This window comes from Brienomyrus brachyistius, chromosome 4 (genome assembly GCF_023856365.1).
Source record: "Brienomyrus brachyistius isolate T26 chromosome 4, BBRACH_0.4, whole genome shotgun sequence".
Taxonomy (NCBI): domain Eukaryota; kingdom Metazoa; phylum Chordata; class Actinopteri; order Osteoglossiformes; family Mormyridae; genus Brienomyrus; species Brienomyrus brachyistius.
In genome coordinates this window covers 35,763,639-35,782,896 of record NC_064536.1, presented here as the reverse complement: position 1 = coordinate 35,782,896, position 19,258 = coordinate 35,763,639, and the positions used below count along the sequence as shown (strand labels likewise).

The 19,258-nt window shown below is 50.6% G+C and overlaps 1 protein-coding gene across 8 annotated transcripts in view; it reads left to right on the top strand.

Moving 5' to 3' along the window:
* Positions 1–1,374: 1,374 nt before the first annotated feature.
* Positions 1,375–19,258, top strand: part of phldb2b (pleckstrin homology-like domain, family B, member 2b) — a 28,270-nt gene continuing 10,386 nt past the window's right edge. For 6 of the 8 annotated variants that reach the window (XM_049011045.1, XM_049011042.1, XM_049011039.1 and 3 more), the window contains exons 1-9: positions 1,375–1,663; positions 4,923–4,997; positions 5,085–5,208; positions 5,327–5,509; positions 10,276–10,395; positions 12,204–13,342; positions 15,516–15,749; positions 16,942–17,088; positions 18,074–18,211. In XM_049011045.1, coding sequence (XP_048867002.1) covers positions 1,601–1,663; positions 4,923–4,997; positions 5,085–5,208; positions 5,327–5,509; positions 10,276–10,395; positions 12,204–13,342; positions 15,516–15,749; positions 16,942–17,088; positions 18,074–18,211 — 2,223 coding nt within the window. In that variant the 5' untranslated portion in view covers positions 1,375–1,600. Of the gene's footprint in view, positions 1,664–4,922; positions 4,998–5,084; positions 5,209–5,326; positions 5,510–5,570; positions 5,704–9,632; positions 10,172–10,275; positions 10,396–12,203; positions 13,343–15,515; positions 15,750–16,941; positions 17,089–18,073; positions 18,212–19,258 lie in introns of those variants that run through there. The other 2 variants (XM_049011043.1, XM_049011044.1) reach the window with 2 other exon arrangements.

Genomic DNA, 19,258 nt, shown 5'->3' with positions numbered 1-19,258 from the left:
TTCCTCTAAGACAAGGAATCATTCTTGTAGCATTATCAATGTTGAACCTTTTCCAAGGCAGCAATGTCCTTCTTAAGGTATGGTGACCAAACCTGCACACAATATTCCAGGTGGGGTCTTACCAAGCAATTTTATAATCGTAGCATCACCTCCCTTGACTTAAACTCCACACACCTAGAGATGTAACCCAACATTATTTTGGCCTTTTTAATTGCTTCCCCACACTGGCAAGAGTGGGACATGGAAGCATCAACATACACACCGAGGTCTTTCCATTATCAATTACCTTTATTTCAGTGGAATCCATAAATATCTGTACTTTATATTTCTGCTCCCTGCATAGATTACCTTACATTTATCTGTTTTAAATTTCCTCTGCCAGGTATCAGCCCAGTCGCTAATTAAATCAAGATCCCGTTGTAGCCTCTGTGCTGCTAGTTCAGTATCTGCTACACCACCCACCTTGGTGTCGTCTGCAAATTTAACCAGTTTACTGTATGTATTGGTGTCAGTATCATTAATGTAAATTAGGAACAATAGTGGTCCTAAAATTGAACCCTGTGGTACCCCACTATGAACGTAGGCCCACTCTGACATTGTGCCTCTAATAACAACCCTCTGCTTTCGCCTGGCACATTCAAACACTGTTTTCTGAATTGACTATATACGATTTAAAAAGGGCATAATTTGCTGGAAGAAAATACTATCTAACGTGGCTGTATACTGAAGAAAATGCCACCTTTTTTTATTTTGCCCACATGCATAGAGATGCATTTGCTTCAGCAGAGACAAGGAGAGCTGGGACGTTTGGTAAAGTGTAGGGCCTGTGTACTGAAAGCTGAAATGGTTTTTTGGGGTCCCCCTTATAGATCTGCTTTATCTACCACTACAGCAAGCTCCCTACCGCTCCACGGAGGGTTCGAAGCCCACATTAGTTAATTAGGAACTGGGACAACCCCAGCTGACCAAAACGAAGAAGTCAAACGATATATTTACAGTTCAACATGTAAACACAATTGTAACGGAAAGGCCTATGTCATACTGAATACATTGTGTTTAATTTAAGAAATGTAAGCTCAATATAAAAGATCCTCAAATACTAGATTGTCGTTTCTCCTGTTCTCAGATACTAAGAATACATAATGTGCGTTTTCTTTATTTAATATCCCTGACACATTAATTTGGGGAGACTGTGACGGCATTAAAACGAACCCCAAGGCACAGACCGTTTCCGAGCAATTGTTTTCTATTCAGAGCCTCCATAATAACTAGTGAATAACATAAAATCATATTAGCAGTTTGACGTGAGTGTCTGCCGGGGCTCCGCTCCGCCACCACCCCCTTCCCACGCCGACCCTCCCATTTCCAGCCTTTCCACCACGACCCTTCCATGCTGCTCCAGCCTTCCTAGGTCTCCTTCCAGCTGTTGCGCATTCCTGAGACTGCAGCGGGAGACGAGAGCGCGGATAGTCCCATCTAATCTTCCTGGTGAGCCGCTGGAGCTGTGATGTCCCTGGCGAAGCGGAGCAGCATCTGACAGCTCGTCAATACCCGGACAGGACCGCGAGCAGGGACCGGAGGGGTCCGTGTGCGCGCCTGGATGTCGGTGTTACTCAGATCCCGGAGCCCCGCGACGGATACTGACAGCTCATTCTCCGCAATGGTAAGTCGCAAAGTATTTCAACAATATTAACTTATGAACGGGCTGTTTAACTGTCTACGGAATAGTTTTTATGAATAATTAAACTTTTTTTTGTAAATGACTAGTCTGTACCTTTCAAAGTGTTTTTTTTTTTCATTTAAACCCGCTACGTGTGGCGAGTCTTAGCTTCGTCCCGGTTGCTTTAAATGGCTCGCTGAGTACAAACGGCGCTATAATTCGGCGCGCTGCCGTTATCTCGCCGCTGCTCCCGCATACCGAGATGAAATGGCTACGCAAGCCCCGGCACGATGAAAGCCGTGTTGTGTCTGTGTCACGTGCCAGGCGCTCCATCGGGCTAGCGCGTCCTGATGACAGGATAGAGCAGGGCACATATTACAGGTAAAAAAGTTACATTCTCTCTTGACCCCCGCCCTGAAAAACTCCCTATTCCTGCACCACTTCCTGTCTGGATACTACAGGAAGGCAAAGTCCAGCTCCGGATTTCGACCTTCAAGTGCCTGGGTTATGGCTGTAATCTCTCCTGAAGTGCTCAGAGTTTCATCTTTATCAGATCATGTCTGCTGCATGTTTAGGGGGCAACATGTTTGCTGCATTTTTGGGGGCATCACGTCAGCTGCATTTTTGGGGGCATCGGATCAGCTGCATTTTTGAGCAGCATTATGTCTGCTGCATGATTGGGGGGGCATGATGTCAGCTGCATGTCTGGTTGATATGATGTCAGCTGCATGCTGGGTTGCACTGTATGTCCTGTATTGTGATTTATGTCACAGATGTCACCTGACCTCTGACCATGAGGTTGCCATGGAAATTTGCACTTGATTGTTGGGCCTGTGGAATGAGGCCCCACCCCCCTCCATCCACAACAACCTGTTGGTGTCAAAAGATGGTGTTCCACAGCCCGGATTCCCAAACATCTCATGGGGACCCACATCCATTCAGCTAATTATCTGCTCGTTAAGCTGTTGATTACTCAAATCAGCTGTGCTGAAAGAAGAAATACAGTAGCTGGACATTGTCGAGAGATATATGAGTCTCCAATTTTAACGAATCTGAAAAAATACAGATGTGATTTTTTTTTCAGCCATTGTTGGGATGACCAGAATCACTTCAGTCTGGGTTTGGATTACGCAGTTAGTTTAAGGTTAGGCTTATTTGTGCCTGTGTCACAAAGCCAGATTTGTTACTTAGCCAGATTTTAGGTACCCCTGTTTAAAGGGAATTTATCTTCCTTCACTTACATATAGCTCAGAGTACCTTAAATCAGACATATTATCCAGCTAAATGAGAAATATGGCTCCATGATACAGGCCTCAGGTTAGTTTAGGGTTAGGATTAGCTGGTTAGCACTGTCACCCACTTTAAACCAGTTTTAACAAGCCGAAACCCTAGGAGGAGACACAAGGAGGACTTGGCTTTGCAATTACAGGCTTTAAAGAGGATACTCCACCCAAAACAACAATGAGGTGCTGCTGTTAATTTCCTATTTTCTGTGTATTCAAAGATGCAGAGAATAAATCCATTTGTCCTGACCACTCCCTCTGAAGTCACTCCGTTCCAGTTTATGCTGATAGTTTGGGAAGTAGTTCTTTTTTGTTGTGATCTCATTGTCAGCCTGATTAACCTGGACAAGCTCATAAAAAAATATAACATTGTGATGTTTACATCATGAGATAGTCTCCTTACAGCTGTCCCATGAAACCTTAGTGCCATGACAAGGAAAAACACAGTGGTTGGCATGACAATGCAAAGGATGCTGGGTATTTTGCCTGAAACTGCCAGTGACTCCATTCGCTCTACTTAACAGGAAACAGAAGTTGAGTAACTGCAACCAAAAACATTGGGTGCAACTGCTGCTAACAGTTCAGCACTGGCACTGGTATATATAACAGGCTTCATAGTCGAGGTTCCTTTGTGGCGGATTCAATCGCATGGCTGCTGTGTTGCTTATATGAAAAGCCATTTATTAAAGCATATACGCAGATAAAAGGGCAGCAGTCTGAGGGAGAGGGCTGGAAACAGTAGGGTTATTGCTACCCTCTGGCCAGACTGCCCAGGCCGCAGCACCTGATAAACACTCAGCACCTGCAACCTGACACAGCGCTCCCTAGGTCTTCTTTCTGTTGCTTGCAGTTCTTTTGTAATGAAACATAATAATTCTTTTTAAAAAAAGGCTTTCAAAAATGCAGAGATATTTCTCACTTGGCCTGTTAGTCTCGCAGGGCCAGCTGCATGGAGCTGGACATGCAGAGAGGCCAGGGCGCCCCCCCCCGGAGCGCTGAGTGTAGGGGGCCGGCTTCGCTATGCTGAGGGAGGCACATCACAATGGGGAACATTGTGGAATGTAAGGCTCCAGGGCAGAAACAATGCCTGGGAGCCGGCCAATCAGGGCTGCCCCGATGACCCCCCAGACGAATCTGACCCAGCCCATTTATGATTGTGACACATTTGCGGAGTGAAGGAATTTAACTCCTGTTTGTGGTGATGGGGGCACCTGTTACATAACGAATCTAAATGAAAGGCATCGTAAAGCAGCAGGGAGGGTGGGGCTGTGAGCCTTTGGTGTGTGGAGGGGGCCGTAATGGGGGGGCAGCCCCATAGCTCCATGCTTCATGCATATGTCACCGCCCAGAGAACTCTGTAATCACGGCGGCTTAGCATCCCGTCCCTCTGCCAGGGTCCAGCTAGGCCTAACACACCCAGCCAACTCATGGGGGGGTCAAGGCCGGAATAACAGCACATAATCTGTGCTTCAAGCTCGAAGACATTTCTTCTTATGTCACGGTGGTCGGGATGGATACAAAGAGGCAGCATCTTTTTCTTAAAGTGGCTTAAGAAGGCTAATTTTATAACCAACTAGCCAAATTCAGACAAATCTGCATAGAAAAAAATCACAAAATGTTCTTATTTCCACTAAGAGTGAGATCTCATAGACACAGAGGTGGGTAACCCTGTCACCATGGTGACAACATACCTTCCCCCCCCTCTCCCTGGGGGAGATACCAGCCTCACCTGCATGCCAAACCTCATTCCTGCCTGGCGGAATAGTTGATAGGGCGGCGATAAAGAGCAGTAATGGGCTTGTCGGTGATGCCTTATCCTGCGGTTTTCCGCTCGCCTGCCTGCCTGTCTGTGAACCCCCCCCCCCCCCCCCAATGCTTGTTTACATTTTGAGGGTGGCAACACCCCCATGAAAATAGGCTTTAGTTGGTTGCTTTGTTGGCTGGATGCCAGAGTGCTGACTGCCACCAAACCCCCACAGGGCACGGAGTCCACCAGTCCGCCGGGCAGCTCCTCACACCTGGAGGCTGATCAGCATGGCGCCCCCTCAGGCAAGGTGAGCCAAAGCCGAATGCCACCAGAGCCCTGATGTCACTGCCCTTGTCATTCACTTGGCTGCATCCACCTCTGACCCTTCATGCAGAGCCCGCCCCTTGACCTGATTGACACAGGAAAGGCGCTGAAGGTGCAGACGGCCACGCCGCATTTGGTCAGCCTTGGCAGTGGCCGTCTGAGTGTGGCCATCACCCTGTTGCCACTCAAAGAAGGTGACAAAAACACGCAAACCCCAACAGAGATAGGGACAGACAGACAGATACACAGACAGACAGCAAATACAGATGCAGAAAGACTGTCTTTGGCCAAAACTATAGCTCTGTATTCCAGGAGTGACTCGGATTGGACGCGAGGATGCCCCCATTCCCCAGGACATCACCATTGAGGGTCCTGGGATCGAGGCCGAGCACTGTCTGATCAAGAACAAGGGGGGGCTCATCACCTTGGACCCCTGTGGAAACCCTTGTGCCCTCGATGGCATCCCTGTGATGAAGCCCACGCAGCTGACCCAAGGTGAGGATTCCCAGTAGGTGCACCCCCCCACAGAAAACCTAACCCTCACCCTCTCTCATTAAGGCCAAGTCACTTTCAGCATGTTAAACATGAGTGTGTGTGACTGGGTTGCAGTCCCGGCTCAGCTTCAACAGTCTGAAGCAGATTCCTGTGCCGCTCAGCTATGCTGTGACTCAGAGCTTCCAGAGGAAGAGGTAGGAGGGCAGCCTCTCATTCCCCCCATACTTAAGTCTGTGTGGAGCCAGGGTAGCCCACCCTGTACAGCCCATCGTGTTTGTGTTGGGGGGAGGGGCTATTCTCCTACATTTCAGGTCTGATTCATAGCTACTTTACCATTCTCATAGTCTGATTCATAACCTGCATCTGATTCATAACCTGCATCTAGGGACTTAAAAACACAACAAAGCAATAAGAAGACAGAATTGACAAGCAGAATTGCCTGGACACACCTGGCCTGTGTGCCACTGTAGTGACGGCCTATAGGGCAGAGGGAAATTGGATTTGAAGACAAATAGACAGAAAGAGACAAGAAGGCAAACAGATAGACATGCAGACAGAAGAGGACAGAATAACAGACAGCTTTGCGTCCCTCTCTAGGATGGTAAAGAGTCTGCCTGTTGTGATTAACAGAGAGACAGGCTGACTGAGGTGACTAACAGAGAGACAGACTGACTGGTGACTGAGAGAGGGACGGACTGTGATGACTGACAGGAAGACAGACTGACTGGTGAATTAGAGAGGGACTGACTGTGGTCACTGACAGAGGGACAGACTGAATGTAGTCACTGACAGGGATAGGCTGACTGAGGTGACTGACAGATAGACAGACTGAGGTGACTGATAGAGGGACAGGCTGACTGTGGTCACAGAATGGGACAGACTTGCTGTGGTGACTGATAGAGGGATTGACTGTGGTGACTGACTGTGGTTTCCTCACTTACTGTTTATTTACTTCTGTGGAAGGTGAGGAGGGAAACCAAACAGATCTGTTATGAAGCACAAACAAAGGAGCCAAATATTGGCAACCCTGATTGGTAACTTAACTTTTTAGTAACTTGAGTTTTGAAGATATTTTAAACCAAAGAGGCGAATGAGGAATTGTGCTTTAATGCGTATTTCAATTTTATTTATTGAACCTGTTCACATTAGTTAGCAGAAAAATATTAAAAAGCAGCCAGATACCAAACCAACCGGTTTCTAGTTCTGTAGTTCTCGAGACCGGTCTTGGTCTCGAGACCAATTTTTTTTATCTTCGTCTCGACTCTATTTGGTCTCGGTTTTGTCTTGGTCTCCACTCTATTTGGTCTTGGTCTTGTCTTAGTTTCGGACATAGCGGTCTCGATGGGATGGGGCAAAAAAGAGAAAACAGCGCATCCTCACAGAACAGTATCATTATTTATTATGCACCTCAGTTCAAATGCAACCAGTCAAATGCCTCTATTTTAAAAACATTAAAAATATTATTTTCCATCAGGCCTTGTAACTATGACAAATCTGGGAGATTTTAAATGAGAGACACATGGGCAATATAATTCAAAAGATAACATGAATTTGATTTAACGAGTAAAGACACTTTACAGCAAAGCCTTTTTTTCTCTACAGTTGATCTGAGTAATGTGATGTCGATTCTAGCCCTAGTCTGTTTTCGGTCTTTATCTAGGTCTTGGTCTCGACCAGCCTTGGTCTTGGTCTTGCTTTAGTGTGTCTTGGTCTTGATCTTGGTTTTGGTCTTCGTCTTGGTACCCTCAAGTCTCGGTAGTGTCTTGGTCTTGATACTATCAGGTCTCGGGAATGTCTTAGGTCTCGGTTTAGGCGGTCTTGACTACGACACTACCGGTTTCCGGCTAACCACGTAGGCTGCCGTTATGCGGTAATGCTTGCGCCATATTACCGTTTACATTCGATATGTGACCCATCAGCACGAAATGAGTCTTATGGGTGCAGTTCTACCAGTGCGACTTCAGACTCATTTCATGGCAACGGGTCACACATCAGCTTTCTGGTTTCGGTTAACAAGCACAAAATGCATATCTGGCTGATAAATGAGTATCAGATGAGGGACCAAGTAAAGGCAGGAGTATCTACTGTGTCTTTAAATCCCCATGTTTGTGTAAAGCCCCCCCCCCCATCATGTATGGCCTGGCAATTAAAGCATGCCGGGCGCCGATCAAGGGTCAAAGGGCAGTCGGTGGGGGGTCTTTAGCCCGGAAAGGAGTAAGTTTTCAGGGCGATGAGATGCGGACACCGGCACCAAGTCGCGCCTCGGTGTCCTTGAGTTCAGGTTTGCCTTTTTAAAGCAGTCCAACTTCTGCTCCATCCCGGTCCGGTAAGTAAGATGTCTCTATGTGCATCCCTGCTTTTATTATAGAAAGTCCCGCACAGGCAAACTGCTTATATCAGCTTTGGGGTTTGAGATAGAAACGTTTATTAATGCTGGATTTTAACTCATAAAAAAGGAATAGGAAGACCTGAAATTCCACACCCGGAGCGGCTCTTTACTGGATCTGTAACGCAGTTAAAACGCATCCATGCGTGCCGCTTTTGCTGTGCACTTTAGTCAGCAATGAGTTTCAGTGGATGAACCTGCATTTTTTTAAAGCGGTTAATGTGACCTTTATCCAGTAGCTCGCTTGTCCTGTCATGTTAGCCACGGCTTCCTGGAAAAGAGCCACTGACCTGAGCGGGATTCCAGTGGTGTGTCTCGTACATCCTCTGACTGCTGCAGCCAGTTTCAGACACCTCATGCCTGCCTGTTGGTGTGTTTGGGCTGTTGAGTCTCTCTGAACAAAGTCAGCCCTGTCACCTTGTTCAGGCTTATCTGTGGGTGTCTGTGCACATCCTGGTTTTCTGGGCCTCCCCTCTCCCAGGTGCCAGTCCCTTGGTCGTTTCCCCACCATACGCAAGCCGGCTGTAGCTTGAGAGCAGTGCATTGTGAGGTTGTACGTGATCACCCCTGAATTTGGGCAGCCACCATGGGAAACCTATGCTCACATAGGCCACAGACACACAAAAACACACAGACACACAGACATATACTCACTTGCAGACAGAAACACACAGATATAAGCACTCACACAGACAAACACACATGCTCTTCATATGGCTTCTGTTTGATCCATATGTTGTGCCATTTTCCTTGGGAAAATGTGTTTTGCTTTATGCCGCTGTGTGTGTGTGTGTCTGTGAGTGTGTGTCTGTGAGTTTGTGTCTCTGTTTGCATGAGTGTGTCTGTCTGTGTGTGTGTGTGTGTGTCTGTCTGTCCGTGATTGTGTATATGTGTGTGTGTCTGTCTGTGTGCATGTGTGTGGTGTGTGTGTCTGTTTCTGTGAGTTTGTGTCTTTGTCTGTTTATGTGTGTCTGTCTGTCTGTGTTTCTATGAGTGTGTCTGTCTGTCTATGAGTGTGTGTAGCTGTGAGTGTGTGTATGTCTGTCTGAAAGTGTGTCTGTCTGTCTGTGTTTCTGTGAGTATCTGTCTATGAGTGTGTGTATCTGTGAGTGTGTGCATGTCTGTCTGAAAGTGTGTCTGTCTGTCTGTGTTTCTGTGAGTATCTGTCTATGAGTGTGTGTATCTGTGAGTGTGTGCATGTCTGTCTGAAAGTGTGTCTGTCTGTGTTTCTATGAGTGTGTGTCTGTCTGTCTATGAGTGTGTGTAGCTGTGAGTGTGTGTATGTCTGTCTGTCTGTGAATGTGTGTTTGTGTATCTGTCTGTGTTTCTGTGAGTGTCTGTATGTGAGTGTCTGTATGTGTGCAGCGTCTATGTGAGGTGGGAAGTGGGGCTGCTCTCTTCTTGAGCTCCACGTGGCCGAACTTTCACTGTCCGTTGGCCTCGTGCTCAGATGGAACAGCAACCATTTCCTACCGCAGGCCAAGAGGATGTTTGGGGTCGGGGGAGCCAGAGCCATTACTGGCTTGTCACCTCAAGGCTGGAGCCACTTGGCGCATAGAGGTGGTGAGCACTTCTGATTGGGGGAGGGAATGGGGGGAGGGGCCATCATTATGGACAAAAGACGGGTGAAATGTATTCTGTTTCTTCAGAGTTTGGCTAGTCCCGCATACAGGGGCGGTGGTGGGGGGGGGGGGGGGGGGGGTTATCACTGTCCAAACACCCCTGGCACACAGCTATTGCAACACCGGCGCTTTCAGTGCACTGTGGAGATTTGACCTTTGACCTCGGATCCATCTGGGATCAATGAATCCCGGAGGGTGCTCGATGTAAAAACAACCCAGACAGCAAGAGCTGGATAATTACAGAGAGGCATGCTGCATATCCCCGGCCCCAAGCAGTGCCTCTTAGGTCATGTGTACCTGTCAGTACACGCCACGCTCTGCCCTGTCACATGACCCACACATAGGGGCGGGTTACCTGTGTGAGCTCCAGCCCCCAGGTCACATGCTCCGACGAGCTGGCTGCCGTCAGTCGTCACTGTTCAGATATGAGGGGGGAGCGGAATGTGAAATGGACCACAGAATTTTTTATTTTTTTCCGATGAGCTGTTTTTCCGTCTCCCAACCATCTGTGTTTCTCCCTCCAGTGCAGGCAGAACTGGGGGGGTGGGGGGTTACATTCTTCATTCTGCTTTGTAGAGGCTGGGAAAACGGGAGTAGAGCAGTGATCGCTTAGCCTGGTCTGGGGGCCTTGGCTTTGTGTGTGTCTGTGCTGAGGTAAAACAATCCCGTTGAAAAGATCCGGGGGTCAGTTGCATGGCATGCTCCCAGTGCATTCTGGGAAAGGGCAGCCCCTTTCACCTATGTCCTCTCCCCCGCAGGGTACACGCTGTGCCTTGGTAAGTCCTACTTCTTCCGCTTTAACCACCCCGAGGAGGCCAGCCGAATGAAGAGCATGATGCCCCGGAAGAACCCCGTGTGCCCCCTGGGATATGCCTCTGGTAAGACCCTGACCCCTGACCCCTGGCTCCCTCCACTGATTGGCTTGTAGATAAAACACAGTTTATGTTAAGGCTATGGAATGAAGTCATTTTAGCAGCTGGAACCTCCACACAGATCATTTTCCTACAGCCAGGGGTTCTGTAGTGCCTCCATTGGTTTTCCATGGGGTTTACATGCCGATACTGTTATCTGCTGTAGATTTTGTTGTTTATCGGGACTTTCTCATGCAGAATGCCAGGAATGTGCCTCGTGTAAATATTCACAGGTTCTGTGCCTGCTGTACTCTGACTCCTGAAGGCTATTACGCCAGCTGTGAATGGCTGGGCTTATCTTGAGGGCTGTCACGCTAGCTGTGATTGCCTGGACTTATCATGGAGGCTGTCTAGCCAGCTGTGATTGCATGAGCTTATCTTGAAGGCTGTCACACTGCCTGCAATTGGTTGGGCTTCTTCTGAGTGCTGTCATATGAACTGTGAGTGGCTGGTCTTCTTCTGATGATTGTCTCATCAGCTGCGATTGGCTGTGCTTCTCCTGAGTACTGTCACATCAGCTGCGATTGGCTGTGCTTTTCCTGAGGGCTATCACGTTAGCTGTGGTTGGCTATGTGTCCCCTGAGGGCTGTCACGTCAGCTGCGATTGGCTGTGCCTCTCCTGAGGTCTGTAACGCCAACTGCGATTGGATGGTTTTGACCTGAATAAATATGCAGTGTGGTTTTTGTACCGCTGTAATTGCCTGGTGGTGTTTATGCTTGGAGCAGATGGAGGATCTGTCCCTCAGCCCTCCTCGCCATTTGGCAGCCTGCGTCTCCTCTTTTATAACTTCATAGCTCTTTACGGAGTACAGTGCCAAAGGAAGGGGGCGACTTTTGGCCTGAGGCAGGTTTGGGGGTCTGCAGCTGTGTGGGTCAGGGGGGGTCGTGTGTTCACACCCTCAGGCTTCAGTCTACAGCCCAGGTGGTCTGTGTAGTGGTCAGCCTCCCAGAATACCAGAGGCAACCACCTGCACTAGATCCTGGGATACGAGAGTATTAGGCACGACCCCCCAGCAGTCAGGTAGTTTGCTGACTAGAACCCTCCACAGTAACATTGACAGATATGGTGCCAAAAAGTGGAACTGTTTCCTCAAATGATGCCATGGGAGCCGTTCCGATTTTACACGGAGAATTCCTGCCCACCGCGGGGGTGTTTATTTTGAGAGGGCAACCATCAGAGGGCGGCCTTATGGTGCCAATTGGGGGGGTGGGGGGGCACTCCTCTTCCTGTTGGGTTGGGGCTGCACCCTGCACATCTGGAAGAGATCAGAGTGGCAGGTAGAGGATTGTGAGCCTTTAAAGAACCTGCAGATGTTCAGGGGAACGTCCTCGTAGGATCCATCTCCACGCTCAGTGGGTCTCTTTGTGCAGCTTGTTAATACTGCATGTTTAAAATGAACTGCCATTAGCGTACGTAACCATAAGAACTGATACCCTTAAAGCTCTTAGGGTTCCTGGGGAAGTGCTGTTGGACCTTTAAGCACTTAATTTATTTGCAAAATAATTATTATAGGATTAGGATATTGACCTAAACTATGTGTGTGTGTGTGTGTGTGTGTGTGTGTGTGTACATATTTTATATATATATATATATATATATATATATATATATATATATATATATAAAAGTTTCCTTTTTATTTATATTTTCTTCAAAAATTTGGGGTAATTTTTGCCCCTCGATCACAGTTTTTAGGGGCATTCGGAGATTTCTTGGGGCATTTTTGCCCTTTGCATTTGAATTTCTAACATCGATATTATTAACCCCTCTGCAGATCACCTCCGGTTAGACCACAGCCCTGGAGTGGGCGTGTCTGGTGTACGGGGGCCATGCTCAAGTGGGGATCTCCTGATGGATACGCTACAGAGGCGGAGACTGGCTGCGGAGGTGGGCCTTCGCACCAATGGCAACTGTAACCCATCCTACTACAGTGTGACTCATTCTCCGTCCATCAGTCCCATCCCCCGCCCCCTGGTGCAGACCCCTGACATAACACCCCGCCATCATCAGGACCAGGGTGTGAGGCCCGGTGCTGCCGATCGCCCCCCCTTGTCCATCAGGCCACCCGTGCATACCTCGGGAAACACCCTTCTGAGCCAGGGCAGGGATGGGCCCCTCCCTTACCGCCGCTCCAGCTCCCGGCACCAGTCCCAGGACAACGTCTTCTTGTCCACCTCTGAGGACAGACGTTTACCACGGTCCGCATGGAATGGCTCATCTCCTGACCGCGATGCCCGCTTACTACTTGGGGGCAGCAGTGGGGCCGCCAGCATGCCCTCCAGTCCCCAGCTGGCTCGCCGCCTTCGACCTCATGATGTGGGGGGCCTACGGGGGAGCCCAGGAGGGGATGGTGGGCTGGACCCCATGCCCAGACAGAGGAAGTACTCCGCAGGCTCACTGGGAGCCATGGGGACCCACAGCCGGTCTTTGCCCCGTCTGTACAAGGCCACTGAGAACCAGCTGCAACCCTTCACTCTGGCTCCGCCCCTGCAATCTGGGGACAGTCAGGCCCGTCCCCCTATCCCACCCGAGCCTATGAGCAACAGCCACAAGGAGGTGGTGTCCATCTTACTATCCTCCCGCTCACCCACGCGACGCTCTACCCCTTCAGAATCCAGCCTACCAGACAGCGCCCCCAGCAAGTCCACCAGCCCCCGCATTGCCAAGAAGCTGAGCCTGACATCCTCGGCATCCTGCTCAGACCTGGAACACAATGCCCTGCGTGGGTCCTCCCCTTCTTTGGACCAAGGGCTCGGTGAGAGGCGACCCTCCTTTGGGAAGGCAGGCTTGGGGCTGTGGCCTACTAGAGAGAGGCGTGGCAGCATCAGCTCGCTGAGCGGAAAGGAGGAGCTGAGAGATTACCACCAGCGGCAGAGGGACGAGCGTCTGCGCGAGCAGGAGGTGGAGAGACTGGTGAGTGTTTGCCCCCTGCTGGGCAGAGGAGATTCTGATCCTGGATCACGACCTGCGCTGTCTTCCTGCTTTCCTACCTCTTTGGATAGCTGGGCCGTCAGCACTGTCACATGGTGTACCTCAGCAGGGGCGTTGCTGAGATGCTGGGGCTGTGGAAACCTGGGGGGCTTGAGGACTGGCATAGATACTGCCACAGGGTGCTGGTCCTCTCATTAGTCCCCGAGCTGATAGGTATGGACAGGATTGCCCTTCATATGTATGGTGCCCTGCACCAGTTTTTCGTGGTTGGTGAGCAGAGACAGCCCTAAATTCAAGTGCGATTTGATGGTCTGGGACTAAGCCTAGTTCACAGGTTGACCTTCACCATGGGCGGGACAATATGGGTTCAAAGACATGCCTGTGAGCTTGATGGGAACCTGACAGTGTAGACAGAATCCCCCCCCACGCCACCGTAATCCCCTGCCCCGCCTGTGCCATGAATGACATCAGCCCCAAACTGTATTGTGATTGCGACCTTGTTGCCAGCTGAGATAAGGAAGGGAGCGAGATAGCAAGACGGTCTCCTGGAGGGTGTGGTACAACAGGTTTGGGAGTTCAGGGGGCAGGAATGTTGCGTGGATGTTTGTGGTGGGACGTCTCGCTCGTGTGCCATGTGTACTGTAAATAACAGGATATGTGATGCTGGGGCTCGCAGGGGAGCCTGACCTGTCCTGGGTGCTGACGATCCCCCACCATGGAAAACTCCAGCTGCCTCGGGAAACGGAAGGATTAAATCACAGGACTCCTATATTTGTATTTCAAATGGATGCCAGGGGTGTTTTTCATGAGATCTGGTTTCAGCATCAGGCTGGTGCCTTGAACCGCTCTGCACTCAGATCTCTTCCTGCCACTGATCCCCGTTATCACCGATGTGAAGTGCTCAGGTCGCGGTTCTCCGTATCGTCCCTGCCGCTCCCATTTGCCGTGTCTCTGGTATCGTATCCGGTCCTGCCGCTGGACGAGCCCTGGGGAATGCTGATGAGGGGTCTCCATGCCTGCTGATCTGATTAGCCATCAACGCGAAAGGAGGAGTGATCATTATGCGCTTCTTTCCCGTAACTCCCAAGTCTGAGGACATGGTGGGTCTCCTCGCTCTGTCTGTCTCTCTTCTCCCGTTTCTCCATCACTGTTGCTGCTGTTTCCTGTCTGGTGTGTGACTGGAGGGACTTGGTCCTACTGGATGTGTGGATCACAGTTAGTTGAGTACCTGTGAATTGTGGTTAGGTTGGAAACCCGGGGATCGCGGTTAGGTTGGGAACCCGGGGATCGCGGTTAGGTTGGGAACCCGGGGATCGCGGTTAGGTTGGGAACCCGGGGATCGCGGTTAGGTTGGGAACCCGGGATCGCGGTTAGGTTGGGAACCCAGGGATCACGGTTAGGTTGGGAACCCGGGATCGCGGTTAGGTTGGGAACCCAGGGATCACGGTTAGGTTGGGAACCCGGGGATCGCAGTTAGGTTGGGAACCCAAGGATCGCGGTTAGGTTGGGAACCCGAGGATCACGGTTAGGTTGGGAACCCGGGATTGCGGTTAGGTTGGGAACCCGAGGATCGCGGTTAGGTTGGGAACCCGGGGATCGCAGTTAGGTTGGGAACCCGAGGATCACGGTTAGGTTGGGAACCCGGGGATCGCGGTTAGGTTGGGAACCCGAGGATCACGGTTAGGTTGGGAACCCGGGGATCGCAGTCAGGTTGGGAACCCGGGGATCACAGTTAGGTTGGGTATCTGTGGATGGTGACTTTGGCAATGAGTGGATGAGCTAATATGATGAGAGCCTTCAGGTGCCCCTAGTCCTCCAGTGCCAATCCTCCTAAGCTGCAGCATCATTTGGGTATCAGTCAGTCTCACTGACTGAAGTTCCTGATCCAGGATTGCATATCCCTCCTTAGATTCTCTTTTTCTGGATGACTTGTGGTTTGATTACATGAGTGCAGGATGCTGGAAAAATGACTGTAGTATTGGTATAATGCAAGCCAGGCTCTCGGTTGTGACTGCAGATGTATTCTCCTTAAAATGAGCTTGTACTCATCTTGCACTCCGATGGTGGACTTGTACCTTAACAGGATGCACTTGTGAGAAAGCCCTCTATTGGTGTGTTACAGTGTCCGGTGTATGAGCTACTGTCTGTCTCCTAGGAGCGACAGCGCTTGGAGACCATTCTCAGCCTGTGCTCGGAGCTGGGCCACTCAGGGGGCGAGCAAGGGGGCTCCGCCGAGGCCGACCTGCAGAAGATCAACCAGGAACTTGAGAGGCTGCAGCTGTCTGACGATGAGTCCGACGCCACCATCCCTGACACAGCCAAGGCATGGACTCTGCTTCGCTCTGGACTCTCCCCTTCCCCCTCCACACAGATGCTCAGGACCCCCAGGGTAAGTGACAGACCAGCTGGGGGGGGTGGGGGCTGGCAGTATGAACATACTAATACACCGGACTCGGAGATGCGACACACTCAAGATGTTGGACTTCAGCAGGTTTTTAAATCCAACAAATCAGCACAAGGGGAGAGGAAGTTGGGGTTGGGTTGGGCAAGCTGACAAGGACACGGCATTAGAGATGGCTCAGTTTGCCGCCAGCACGTCAGGCGAGCCTGGTATTGCCTGAGCATGCCTGGTAGTGATGACCGCTGGACCATCTTGGGTTTTAAAGCACCTTTTCTAAAGTCCTGAGCTCTGAAGTACCCTGCTGTGGTATTTCCTGTGTCTAGATGGACCGTAGGCCCCAGAATCTAGCACAGCGTTGTCAGTAAGCTCCACTACCCGTTTATCCAAATCATAACAATGTCCAGGTCTATATTAAGAGATGTAAATGAGAAATTCCAGGCTGGTGAGGTTAGCCCAGGCAATGGGCTCATTTTAAACTGGGAAAGCTGTTCTGTCATTCTGCCACTGGACTGGTTAAGGAGGAGCTGTGTTCTGGGCAGCTCAAATTGCTTAACGAGTTGCTGGGATTCTGGGTTGATATAAGGTTGAATGTCGGCCCTCAACCATGATGAAGCTCCCAAACCAGTGGTTGTCAAACTCGACTGCCCTCCTTGTTTTACAGCTATCCCTGCCCCACACACAAGTTCCAACTGTCTTTCAGCTTCTGATTGACTGAACACACCTGATCCAGGTAGTCAGCAGTGTGTAGGGCAGGGATAGGTGGAAAACAAGCAGGGCAGTGGGGCCTGAGGACCAACTTTGAGAGCCACTGTCCTAAACACAGGTGTGGCTGTGCCACAGAATGATGGTCTCTGTTTATCCTCTCTCTGAATTCTGGCACCATTTCCTGGTCAGTTTGTGTACCACGGGCCCACCCCACGCATTCCAGAAAATGGCTGGAATTTGCTTTGCTCAGACCTGAAGAATAGCCTAGCTTGTTTGTGTGGAGTCTTTAACATTTCTTTGTCCACTCTTGATGAGTCTCAAGCCTGTGGATATTAGAAATACAAGATATCTAATTAGACCGAGGTAGCTGGCCGTGGACAGAGGGGCTGAATGAATCTGGAGGTTCAGACAACATGGGATCAGGGGCTCTGGTCCCATCATGAACTAGAGCTGAGTGTCATTATGTCATCATCAGGCTCCAGAGCCAGCTGCGGATGTACAGCTGAGGGTGAGGGAGGCGGCCCATATGGAGGAGGAGAGGGTCGCTGTGCTGAACCGCATGGAGGAGCTGCAGCAGAAGATCAAAGACCTGGACAACCAGATGGAAGAGTCTGTGCGAGAAGTATGGTGTAACCGAAAGCACACAGAAAACATGTGTGTCAGCGGTATGGATGAGTTCTGTGGGGCTGCCAGACAGTTTGAAGAATCTATTTGTAGGCCAGTAGCTTAGGGTCCTGTCAGGCACCCTTTGACCTTTGACCTGGGCATCAGGTTTACATCATCAGGACTCGCACAATTCCCCAGGAAAGTGGACTGATCTTCTCCCCTGAGAAAGACCCAGTGGAATCAGTGAATGCCAGTGCAGGCTCACACATAGTGGGGGGCAGTGATTTAGGTGCTGTGCGTGACCCACATGCAGGGTTTGGGTTATTTCAGGGCTCTTTCAGGTACGCCGGTGCTGACTCTTCAGGACACCGGCACGCTGGGAGTCCCTTTTTTCCCTTCCTTTTCTCATTCCCCCCTCACCCCTCCGTCTCTCCTTTCCTTTCCTTTTTTCTCTCCGCCAAGTCCCATGCCGCTGCAGGTCCAAATAAGGCTGTGTCTGGTGGCTCTGAGTAACTCCTAAGGAAGGAAAAGCTTGCTGCCACCGTGCCGTCAATCCTGCGCTCAGCTTCCTGCCATTATCCCAGACTGTCCTGTGGCCTGGGAGCTCTGCCAGGGTCTGTGGGGGGGGGCGTTCACCTTTCAGTGCTGACAACCGGGGGGAAGCCGGGGGTTAAGGACCCTGTGTGTGTGAGGTCATGGCCCCTCCTCGTCCTGCATCACCTTCACTAGTTAGGGAGTCGCTGCTGTGATCTCAGAAGCTCACCAGCTGACGTTTTCCAGCAATCACTTGAGCAATAATCCAGCTGTTTAAATTAGTGATGGTGGTGATTTGACTGGCTCACCCTAACAGATGACTAACAGACCGGTTGTTTAACTGTTTACTTACTTGTTCACTTCTGTTTTTGTTTCCTAATACCGACTGGTACCTTATTCTCATTTTTGTTCCGCCGCTAACATTGTTAGTGTATCGCGTTCAAGTTTCAGTTCTGGTTCTGGTCTAGATGGAGTTAGAACGTGCCCTGGTGGACGGGGAGCACGACGCCGAGACGGTGCAGATGGAGCGTGAGAAGGAGCTCCTGAACCAGCTGAATGAGAAGCTTGTTGACGTGGAGAAGAACAGTTTAGTGGACAAGTCTCAGGTATACAAGAGTGAAAGCTGGAGTCTCAGGGTCAAAAGGCCAGATGGTCCCAGATTCGAATGGTTCCACTCCCAGGTACACTTCATGAACCCAGACGCCCTCAAGCCCCCATGAGACTCACACCCCCATATTCCTGAGGGTCGAGTGCAGCTGACACACTCCTCAGAAATGCAGCTCTAAATATACCGCAGTGACATGGAGCAGTGCAGTGAGGGGGCCTGTTGTGGGGGGCTGATGACAGGAGACGCGCTGCCAGGCTCGGCCCCTGGCCAGTTTCCGGTCTGGCTCTAGAGGCCTAACAGCTGCCTGACACACGAGTCCCGACCGCCGTCCGGACGGGAAGTTGCGGAGGAGAGCGAAACTCCAGCCAGCACAGTGCCCATCAAACCACCGGCATTAGACCCACTCACTGGGCTGAGAACCTACAACCCTAAGGTCACAGAGATCACAGCGCCATCTGTTGGACCTTCAACGCGTGCTCCCCATCTTCTGTCTGCGCTTGCCTGCTGTTCTGCCTGTCCCACCCGTATTGGACACTAATCCTGCTAACCTGCTTCCAGCCCCCGCACTAACGCCCCACTCTTATATCCCCCACCCCCGCCTCCCTCGCTCTGTAGGAGAAAGTCCAGCTCGATGCCCAGAGGGCAAAGGTCAGCCAGCTCAGGGAGCTCCTCTCCGAGCAGAAGGCGCAGCTGGACACCTGTCCCGAAGCCCTCAACGAGCAGCTCCAGCTGCAGCTCTCCAGGGTCAGTAGGCAGCCCACAGTACCTCTCCGCTGGTCCAGAGTCAGCAAACTGAGGCTGTGTGCCCATTCTGAGTCAGTAGGATGGAAGCCAGCTCTGATCTAGGATCAGCCTTTACAGCACTCACACTAACCCACAGAAGTAACGCTGATAATAAAGCTGATCCCAGGTTAGTCCACTGTAGCATCCACGCAAAGCATATGCTGTTGTGCTAAACAGCACCTCACTGTTTTGAAATCAGTCACCAGCTTCCACGGCAGGTTCTGTGGCTCTGCTTCCCTCCCTGCCAGTAGATGAGAGCATG